This window comes from Solanum pennellii, chromosome 5, assembly GCF_001406875.1.
Source record: "Solanum pennellii chromosome 5, SPENNV200".
NCBI classification, from domain to species: Eukaryota; Viridiplantae; Streptophyta; class Magnoliopsida; order Solanales; family Solanaceae; genus Solanum; species Solanum pennellii.
In genome coordinates, this window is record NC_028641.1 from 68,514,538 (window position 1) to 68,526,304 (window position 11,767).

The following is an 11,767-nucleotide window of genomic DNA, read 5'->3' on the forward strand; positions in this document are numbered from 1 at the left end:
TTTGAATATAAATAAATTATGTCTTAATCTTATTTTCGTATTAAAAATAATTGAGTTTACAAAATGATCTATCATTGCAAATCTACACCTTGCTTTACTCTCTTTAAAATATATATAGCTTTAGTGTTTGTATCTATATCCCATTATTCTTTCCACGTATATTTTAAATAGTGCATTCCAATATATGGAAGCTTTCCTTAAGTTGTTAAAGAAAATTTGAGTTCTTTGATCCAAGGGGAACTTGTATTGCTTTTTTTTTTTTTTTTTTTGGTTTTGGAAATGTGTTTGAAAAGCTTTCGAGCACGTTATCTATGATCCAAGTTGTGATAAAGGTGATCTCAAATAAGCTTGATGAACAAAAAAACTTGACAAGTAAATAATGATGTTGATATGTTTGCTAAAATGAGGTTTGAGTATTCAATTAGAGAAAATAGTACGCCCTTCCTTGTGAAAATCGAGCTCCTTTTGTAGATATGAAACTTAAGTCCGGAGCCTAAACGTCGTTAAAGTAAAGTGATTTTATTGTTTTGGTTAGAAATCTTTTTGATGTATTCTTTCAGAATTTTTGTCAATTTTTTTTCCCTTTAGGCTTTGAACTCGATGAAATCATGCCCCTGAAACATTCCAAAATTAATTATCACTGAATGAATACTGCTTACTTGACCCTCCGTTGGCTCCGCATAACTCGAAAATGACCTAGCGGATCTCTAAATAAATTTGGTAATAGTCAAAAGCACCTTAATTTTCTCCACAACGCCGTCTATAAATCATGATTCATGACCACTATTAGCTTTACCACAAGGTAGCAAAAACAATACAAGAGAGGATCGCTTAGCAACCTTCACATTCGGCATCCACGGATATCACCTAGTGATCAATGAAATAGTTGAAAATTATGAGGTCTCAAGTTTAATTTTCTGCGTAGACAAAAAACATTAGGTGATTTTTCTCATCTGTCCTAGCCTTGATGGACAAAGTTACCTACTATTTGTTATTAGCCGGAGATGGAAGATATCCCATAAGATTAATCGAAGTGAGCAAAACCTAGCTCAAACACTATAATTGCTATTTTTTTTAAAAAAAAAAAACACCCTCAATCTTAAAATAATGAGTTTAAGTCGCCCAAAAAATGGGAGCTTCTAAGGCAGGGTTAAAAATAAAATAAAGTAACAAGTATAGTGTGATTCAACAGTGTACTTTTAAAATGAAGTATCAAAACATATGTATAAGCTAACAAATAACTGTAATATCTGATTTATCTATTTATTAAATTATTATATTCATATTTTTGGCTCGAGGACATGACTAAAAAAAATACAACGATAAAAAATTAAGATAAATCACTAGTAATTTCTCTTTTTTTTCCAACCATTTTCTAACTTAAGACACATTGTTTGGTTCTCTTCTACTTATTCCTATCATAATTAGTATTCTACTATTATCTTATTCCTATTACTTCTTTTGACTTCTATTTTTTATTTTAATACTTTTATTAACTGTATTATTTATTCCTATCATTATTAGTATTGTACTATTATCTTATTCCTATTACTTCTTTTGACTTGGGAGTATTTTTACTATTTTTTATCTTAATACTTTTATTGTTCGTTCTAAAAAATAAATTTCTTGAGCCAAGGTCTATGTTGTTTGGCCATCATTTTCAATATACCACCTCGCGTAACACAGGAAATGCCTCGGTCTTCATGTAGTTAACTTTAAAAAGACAAACCACAAGGAGAGGAAAGGAGATGAAGAAAGCGTTGGCCAGCTCGATGGCAAAATTATTCTGCACACACTGATAAGACAGACCAACGGCCAAACGCAAGCTTCTGGACGTTAACCAAATGCACTCATTTGGGATACTCGAAAATCCCTATCGAGCACATATATGTCCAATCTACAGAACATTCAGTTTATATGTGAATCATAGGAACTGAGTGCCAAACACAAGCTTCAAGGGAACATCCCGGAGCATCAAGACACATCACATTATTATGGTAACCATGCTACAGCCTATTATAGGATCAGAAAACAAGCAGCAAAACTTAGGCAGATAAGAAACGACTCATCCATGAACGGAAGCGGGACCAAGCTTGATCCACGGCAGCATCTTCTACATCAGGCATCCCCATCTTTTGCCTCCTTTCAACGCCCTCCGGTGACTTGTTCATGAATGCGTGTCCAGTCTTTGGATAGAAGTAAACCTCATGTGGAACTCCTGCTGTTTTCAGTTTTTCCTCTAGAGCTTTACCAGTCTAGAAACCATAACAAACATAGGTTAAATTTCTCTCAATGCACGTGACTATGTGTTAGTATAGTTATGTCCAAATTATGCATGTTCGTTACAAGAGGAAAACTCATGATGCTCGATGGCACATTCATTGCTCTATAGTTGTTTAACAAATACCTAGGGAAGGACTTTCATTTGCTTATGATGTGTGTTTCTATTTTCCCAATCATTCCTTTTCTATATTTCATGAACCAATGAGGATATGGAATATTCTTAAACCTAAAAACTTAATTTGATCTACTTTAACCTCATTTGAGTTTTCATTTCTCTTCTTTTTTTATTATTTAATTTTTTTTGTGTATGTGAGAGAGATTAGACAGGACATGACGCAATCGCAGTTTACCTAGGACATCACCTTAAATAGGAAGGTATGGAGGAAGCGAGTTAGAGTAAAAGGTTAGTAGGTAGATTTGTTTCTACGTTAGTAGGTAGGACTGCATTGTCTTGGTGCCCTTGCTAGTAGTCATAGTGCTACGTTGCCTTACCTGTTAGAACTTAATGCCACACCTAGACCTCTTGTATTTAGTTATATCAAGAAGACATGTAAAAAGAAAAAATGAGAATCGACCAACTTGAATTCTTAATTACAAATCTTACTCGAGTAGAAATTGGAAAAGGTATACAACTCGGATTTATCACTTTTTTTATAAGTATGTACTTACCCTTATAATTAATTTTATAAAACTAATTTTATTATTATTTATTTATTATGTGGCAAATTTCTGTTTGCTGAAATTAAATCGCCACCTCCACCCCCTTCATTTGACCCGCTCCATGACCCAATTGCCCATGGTTCCCACCCCAGACCCAATTAGAATCCCCTTCTTCGGCTTTTTTGAAATCTCTCTTCGATTCTATTCTCAAATTGGGTGTTCTATTTTTCAGTTCTAAGTGCATTTTCTTAGTTAGTAACTTCATAAACTTGTTGGAGAGTCCAAGATATTCTATCAAAATCCAACTTCTTTAACCTCTACTCTACTGTACTGAAACAGAAATATGCATCAGATCAAGAAAATGATGAAAAAAACTCTGATATTTCTTGCTGGAGAGATTAGGATTTCAAGATCAAAATATTCTTATTTTTTTACCTTTTAGTGTAAATTCAAAATATGAGCTGGAGTAAAAAGAGGAATTTTGTGGATATGATGATGAAAAAGAGGAGGAAAAGGAAAGTGTAATTCTTGAGAATGTGATAAAGAATTAAAGAAATTTTAAGAGTTCAAATTTGGTGATGCAGAAGCAGAGCTCAATGAATTGTGCAAGAGAGCTGATAATTTCATTGTGAGGGTCAACAATCGAATTAGACGTGATGCTGTCGATGATCCACCTTCACCCCTTTATTTGACCCGCCCCATGACCCAAATTTCTATCCATATTATCCACAATATAGAGATGTCTATACATGTGAGGTGGGGTTTTAATTTCAGCAAGTAAAAATTTGCCACATAATAATAATAAATTAATTTAAGAAAAAGTTAGTTTTTTTTAATGACAAGGGAAACCCACAATCCTACCCTTTTGGGTGCGAACAGGGTAAAACCCCCGCTCCTATGCAATAGCTCGCAGATCACATAGGAGAGGTAACCCGCACCAGACGAGCTCGACTCAGAAGGCAAACCCCTTGTTTTCGGTGGCAAAGGGTTTCGAACTTGAGACCTCCAACATGGAAGTCCCAAGCTCAAACCATTGGACTACCCCGAAGGATGAAAAGTTTGTTAGTTTTAAGGGTGAAAATGAACCAAATAGGTGGAGTGAAGGGTATTTCAGCCAAATAGGTGGGCGAGGGGTATATTTAAAGATAGTTTTGACGTATTTTTTGCCCTTTTCTGTATACACAATTTTAAATTGTATACTTTAGACTATTTTTTATTCAATGAACAACACTTGCATTTTGCTTAGGGTTTGATTTTCTCAGTATTCTTTAGTAATAATGTATTTGTTTAGCATAAAGTGTCAACATAATGACAAAATTGATCTTATTGCAAGATCGATTTGTGTTCACCTAGTGTTGACACTTAACTATAATTGGTGAAAACGTGGTTAAGTTGTTGTAATTAGTTCAAATATAGTTTAATTAACCTCTAGTTTGATTTATTGTTAAATAATAATAATAATAATTATGAGCCGAGTTTCAACAATTCACCAAATTGGAGGTGGGGAATGCAGAAAAATTAGATTTTGGACTGACTTATGGATGATGATTTGTGCTTGAAACAAAGATTTCCTATTTTTTTTCAGGTGTTGCAATAACAAAGATGGAGTTGTGGCTGATTTTAATTCCAACACGGGATGTCAAATGAATTTTACAAGGAATTTGAACGATCGGGAAATTGACGACTTTTGTCAATTGCTCCTTCAACTTGATTATACCCACATTGATCAGAGTAAGGGGGATTCACCAAAATGGATAGCTAGTAATGATGGAACCTTTTCAGTTAAAAAGTGCTATAGCATTCTAATGAAGCAAACAAGATTTTGAGATACTAGTTGGTCATGGAAAGGGATTTGGAGAACTAAAGCACCTATAAAGGTAGCTTGATTTGGTTGGATTGTGGCATGGGGAGCTTACCTAACTCAGGATAATCCAATCTTCAAAAAAAGGGTTTGCACTAAGTAGTAGATGTTACCTGTGTGAAGAAGATTTGGAGCCTGTGAATCACCTTATTTTGCATTGCAGAATAGCTAGCCAATGTTGGGAATTTTTCTTCAGTATTTGCGGGATCTCTTCGATCATGTTCAGAGTGTGAAGGAATTATTGGAGAGTTGGTCGCACCAGCTAACACACAAAGCTTTGAAGTAAATCTTGAGAACTATACATTTGTTCATATTCTCGACTATCTGGCTAGAAATAAATAAAGCTTGTTTTGATGGGCAAAAAAGACCATATTTCTAGAGTTAAAAACAAGTGTTCGCATAATTTATTTTGGTGGTGCAAAAGTAGTTTCCTTGATAATATAGATCAATATATGGTGTTGCTAGGGAGATGTTGTAATTTACTGTATGGATATTCACAATAGTCTTTTGTAACTTCTGGTTTTGGTACCTTCTTGGTACTTAGTAAATAAACCTTTACCTTATTAAAAAAAATAGTTTGATTTATTACTTGAAATAATATGGATTAGTTGGTGCACTTAGTTGTTGGAACTAATGTGGTTTAGTTGTTGAAATTAGTTTGATTAACCTCTGTTTTAATTTATTAACTGGAATAATGTGGTCTAATTGTTGGAACTAGTTAAAATATAGTTTAATAAACCTCTAGTTTCATTTATTATTTGAAATAATAATATAGATTACTTGGTGATTTAGTTGTTGGGATTAATGTGGTTTGGAACTAGTAAAATCACAATTAGTATTTAATTACTCTATTTTAAAGTTCAAATCATCATTATTGTTTGTGTAGATAAAACTTGATCATAGCTGGATGTAAGATAAGAAAAAGGATCAACTGACTTTGCATGGTTTAATAAACGAGTTATACCTTATGCAAATTCCAAAATAATGCTCGACCAAGATTATTTCTATTATACATCCAACCACAATCAGGTTCCATATACACAACCAATATAATGATAATTTCAAACTTCAGAATATAGTAATTGAATATAAATTGTGATTTTACTATTTTCAAACAACATTAATTCTAAATATTTCAACAAATAGATCACCAACTAAACCTCAATATTTCAAATAATAAATCAAACTAGAAGTTAATTAAACTATTTTTTAAGTAGTTTAGATTGACTTGTTTTTAACGACTTTTGGCTTTTAAGCACTTTTTTTAGTTTTAGAAGTGTTTGGATAAACACAGAATGTGTTTTCAGCACTTTTAAAAGCTGAAAAAGTACCCAAAAAAAGTCAAAAGTTTGGAGCTCCTAACTTGTGACTTCTCCTTTTTAACTTATAAGCCTCTTAAAAAGGTCAATCCAAACACCCCCTAATTCCAACAACCAAACTGCATTAATTCTGAATTAGTTCTAAGCTAATTCCAACAACTAAATCCACCAACTAAACCAACATATTTCAAATAATAAATCAAACTAGAGATTAATTCAACTCTATTTGAACTAATTCCGAGAATTAAACCACATTAATTCTAAACTAGTTCTAAACCGATTCCAACAACTAAATTCACCAACTAAACCACATTATTTCAAATAATAAATCAAACTAGAAACTAATTATACTACAATTGAGTTGATTCCAACAACTAAACCATACTAATGCTAAACTAATTCCAAACTACGTCAACAACTGAAGTAAAGTCTAGTACAAAAAAACAACTATACTTTGTTACAAGCTAATTCCAACTACTAAGCAAAAAGTCTAGTGCAAAACAAACAAGATCTAATTCCAAGTAAGTGTATACACTAAATGGATACAAATTGATCTTGCAACAAAATCAATTTTGTTATTAACAGAGTCAACTAGTGTCTGCACTTGTACTAAACAAACACATTGTCACCAAATTAAAGCCAAGTGTCAACACTTAAGTTTCAAAAAAAAAAAAAAAACTAAGTGTCAACACTATGTGAACATAAATCGATCTTGCAAGAAAATCGATTTTGTCGTCAATAGGGTCACCTAGTGTCGACACTTACACTAAACAAACACATTATCAGTAAAACACACTCTAAAAAATAAAAAATAAAAACTAAGCAAAATGCAAGTGTTTTTCGTTTAATCAAAAAGATAGTTTTACATATACAATAATTAAAATTATATATACTTACAACGTATATTTTTTTTTTGATGAAGCTTACAACATAAATAAGTATATACTTTGACTATTGATTGTAATTTTATATATATACATACATATAAGTATGTGTCTGTGCCATAAACCTAAGAAAAATGAAGTACCCAATCAAAGCACCCAAGTTAGGTTGACCAAGTCCAGTGCAGATCCCACACCCATCCTAGATAGTATCGGCTGGACCCAGGTGCAACGAGAAACTTTGAAGAATCTGAGCAACATAGAATAATCTATATCTATACATTGTTTCATGAAGTACACCATTAGTTGCCAACCCCCTTCAATATCCCACAAATAATTGCAGATACTAAAATGTTCATTCAATATGGGACATAATAAAAGCACCAGCCAAATAGGGCCAAGGAAAGCGGAATGTGCCAATAGTTCAAAAAGCACAATGACCCAACATAACCATGCTCCATGATCATGACATGAAAATAGGTTTATCCATATAAAGAAGCCAACTAGCACAAAGGAAATGTACCTTTACATCTGAAAACCCAACAAAAGCATCATCTTCACCGAAATGAGCTTGCACAGGGGCCTTAGCATTAACAGGATCAGCAAGCTCTGGTGAAGGAACCCCATAAAAGGCGACGACTGCATTAACCTCTGGGACCAAAACAGAACTTGCAATCGCAAGAGCACCACCCATGCAGTATCCAGTAACTCCAACCTAATACCACATATTTGTAACTCATAAGCTCTCATATGACAAATATCAGTTGAACAATGTTGACAACTCTATCATGTACACAAAGATCATCAAGCGTATAATGAGGTTAAACAAATTGAAGCATTATTTGATGAAATCCACACATTGTTTACTATAGAGTATGCAAGTTGTTGGAAATCAACAAGACAATGCTATTAGTATGGTGAGAAGATGAACTTGGAAAAATAAGTATGGTTTACAACATATCATGACTAAAATCAGTGCATCATTTGCAAAGTTTTCAGGTATGCATGGATTTTAAAGAGACTAAGTGAGAAAAGTTGAAGGAGAAGAGCATAAACTTCTCAACTTTTGTTTAGATTAGAGGAGACAGGTTGACATACGGACATTTGACATTAATACTGCTACACTATTTATTTTCTCATAATTCATATCTCTACTATGGAATTACAAAAGTTCCACAAGGAATCTCATTTACTTCAAACAGCTAAATATTGTGTCTCACAACACCCTAACCTCCAACTTTTCATACAGTCAATGCTCTAATGACATTTCTTTTTTTGATAATGACATTTCATGTGCTATAGTGTCAAGAATGGAATGGCCTAAAATCGACAATATCCCATGAAACTATTTGATATCACGTTGACATTGGTCATACAATGAATGAACAATTTATTAATATGAGGCAAAAGGAATGACACAATTTACTTTGGACGAAAGGAGAACGTGTATACAAATTTGTAGTGAATGTTGCAGAAACACCAAAACCATTTACCTAGAAATAATTGTTATTAACAATAAAAACAACAATATTAATCAACTTCACCAAAAAAATGAAACAGTTGTTATTAAGTTCCATACTGAACACCAAAGTATATGATCAAATAAGCCACTTCTTCTTTGCTTTTGAAGTCAACATTATGATGTTTCCTTGTAAATGTGTAAGGATCATGAGACATTCGAATTAGAAGATGATGTGGCAAGGGTGGGGAAGGATGGAAGGCCTAGAAGTCCAAGATTCAAATCCCGATAGAGACAAAATATACTAGGTGATTTATGCCTAAGGCCTTAGCAGAAAAAAATATTCGGTACATATATTGGTGGAAAGTAGCAGGTACTCAGTAAATTAATAGAGAACTCGAAATGTGCTCAAGTTGGCTTGGACGCCACCGTTATCAAAAAGATATAGAAGAATAATCTGAACAGAAGATTTAGTACAAGAATTCTACTGATAGAACCTCAGCATAATGACATCAGCTCATATCAATTGACAATACTTATATCCATTCTCTTTCTGATTAAATTAAAATTGGAAGAGCAATTAGATAACTTTCCACCACACAGTTAACTAGCATTCATAATAATAAAGAAACCAGTCATTATAATGTAATTAAGAGACCAATGTACGTATCAACTCTCTGCAACAAAGGAGAACTATACTCCTTTCCAATTGTTTCATTTTCAGAAACATGCAGAGTAGCAATGTTAAGTCCTAACCAATAATTCAGCTACTTCAGAAAGATTTGTGTCTCTAGGTGGAGTTTATATAATTAGTCAAACTTAATACTCTAAAATATAAACAGCATTTGATGTCTGAGAAATTAAATGAGTGTGTGAACCTATAGCTTCAAGTCGGACCATCTTTGTTGATGAAACTGACTGTAGTATAAACCGCAAGTACCTTTTTGGATCCATTTGACTTTAGCCAATTAACTGAAGCCTGAATATCTTTGACAGCCCCTTGCCAGTCAAGACCATCCATCAGATGTTGTGCTTCTGCAACATCTAAGCCAACTTTTCCACGATACAAACTGAAATCACAAAGTAAAAGAGAAAAAAGAAATAAAGCATTAACAAACAGCTATATCATGGGAGCTGAGACATTCATCAACTGGAAGTTCATGCAAGAAAAAGGATTCTTACTCAGGGATAAGTGCCTTAAAACCAGAATCAAATTGAGAAATTTTCTCTGCATGGTTTTTTATCTCAAAATCAACACCCCACCACTCCTGAAGCACAACAATTCCAGGGGCATCGTCTTTTCCAATTACATAGGCATCAAATGTCTGCATAGATAAGATCACTAAAAGAATCAATAAGAAGAAGATCAAGTAAGGCCTTCCCATTCAGCAGGTCAGGCTAAGAAACAACTCGCATCTCCAGTTGAGGCCTTCTAAATACAACAAAGATATACAGCAGGTTGAACAAAAAGACATCTCGATCACCATTACGCCATATTAAATTGATTAATCAATCAACTATTCCTCAATCCCTAATTAGTAGCAATCTGAAGTACAAATCCTATGTACTAATTGCTTGTTTAAATTAGAACCAATAATTATCCAAACAGGCAAAATGATTATTCTTCCATCTTTCAGAAACTAAATCAGCAAACCCTAGTAAACAAATTTTCGCTCATTCAACAAATTTCTAATAAAAAATAAACATTTCTCAATGATTATTGCACATTACAGAATTCACATTAATCCAATTCATGTAAAAACAATTCCAAGTCCTCTAATTTCCAGTCTCCTCGTCATTAAATAAATCAAATACACCTGATTTATTGAAAAAGAAATGAATGAATCTCGAAATGCGTTCATCTATTAGGTCCATGATACTTACAGTATCATCCCTTTGAATCTGAACTTTCTTGAATGGAGTAGCGGAGTCAGCCATTGCCCGAAGCTGAAAGCAATAACCGGAGAGACGATGGATGAGTGTTCGAGCTCTAGTGGTATGTGTAGGTTTGTTGACTGTGAGAAGGCCACTAGAGAATATTCTAGAGCAAGTCGATATCATGCCTTCCACTATGTTTTCTCAAGATCTAATTGTATAAATTTTGTCTATGTTTAAAAAACTAGTTAATATAAATTTTTCATAAAATATTAAATAATTTAACATTATATAAATTTAAAAAAATTAAAAAATTATATGGCAATTGACAGTGATGATAATTTATGATGGGGATTGTGTATATCGATTTGGATTAATATTGATTAATGATGATGGTTATGAGTAGTATTTCGTGATAAATGATTGACAATTGTGATTAATTATAGCGATGATAAATACTCTTCTGTTTCATATTTCCTTTTATAACTGTCTCCATTTACTTGTCCATTTTAACAAATCAAGAAAGGACAACAATATTTTCCCTAGTATGCTCTTATTTAGTTCTAGAAAAATTTTAGCACTACTAAGTTGTAATGCATGTTTTTTTAAACTAGAAAATACATTTATTATACTTGAGGAGTTGCATAATCTTTTAAGTTAAAGGATAAAATTGTAACTAACTTATGATAATTATTGGTGTCTTAATATGTGTGTCACTTCTAAAGTGGACAACTAAATAGGGACAGAGAAGTAATTAGTAGTACAATAAAAAGTGATAGCTAATGAGGGTTGATCATGATGACGAGTAGTGATGTATATTGTTGATTAATGGTGATAATTATTGATAGTAATTAGTGGAGACGATTGCAAATGATGATGACTAATGGTGATGACGATTGATTTTGGTGATTAGCAATAGCGATAGTTGTAGTTGTGTTAAGGATGGTGGTTGTGGATGAATGGTGGTCAGAGGCGGATCTAGGAATCAGAGTCACTAGGTGCCAAGCAGAGGCGGACCCACATGATTTGATAAGGATGCACGTGCATTCGTTAACTTCAAAAAAATAACGTGTATATATGAATATCTATAGTTAGAAACTGACATAAAGTAGGGTATAATCAATTGTGCACCCATAAGAAGCGTAGGGATGCCCTTGTTTAGTTGGTACAAGCCAAAGGAACCACTCACGAGAATACGGTTCAGTCTTATTTCATTATTTTTATTTTAAGTTTAGCTTATAAATCATATTCGAGCCATTAGTACCAATCAAATACTTACATTATTCGTTAATTGTAGTAAAATTTTTGTTAACTACCTAAATTAAGATAGTATTGGTGCGTCAAAATCTTCAAATTTTAGATTGTCTCTAATTTTCAGTAGACTAATCAATTAAATCAATTTTAGATTCAGATAGAATTATTCATCTTG

General features: G+C 33.0%; 1 protein-coding gene across 1 annotated transcript; it reads right to left on the minus strand.

Moving 5' to 3' along the window:
• Positions 1-1,749: 1,749 nt before the first annotated feature.
• LOC107020840 (protein usf) lies at positions 1,750-10,555 on the minus strand. The gene is made up of 5 exons (XM_015221353.2): positions 10,348-10,555; positions 9,646-9,788; positions 9,404-9,533; positions 7,528-7,719; positions 1,750-2,255 (listed from the first exon to the last, which is right to left on the minus strand). The coding sequence occupies exons 1-5, from the start codon at positions 10,522-10,524 to the stop codon at positions 2,046-2,048; spliced, it is 852 nt and encodes a 283-aa protein (XP_015076839.1). The 5' UTR covers positions 10,525-10,555; the 3' UTR covers positions 1,750-2,045.
• Between the last annotated feature and the right edge of the window lie 1,212 nt (positions 10,556-11,767).

Coding starts and splice junctions, on each gene's coding strand:
- LOC107020840 (XM_015221353.2), bottom strand. CDS start 10,524: ATGATATCGACTTGCTCTAGAATATTCTCTAGTGGCCTTCTCACAGTC. Junction 7,720..9,403: donor AGTCAAATGGATCCAAAAAG/GTACTTGCGGTT, acceptor ATGTGGTATTAG/GTTGGAGTTACTGGATACTG. Junction 2,256..7,527: donor TTGGGTTTTCAGATGTAAAG/GTACATTTCCTT, acceptor TATGGTTTCTAG/ACTGGTAAAGCTCTAGAGGA.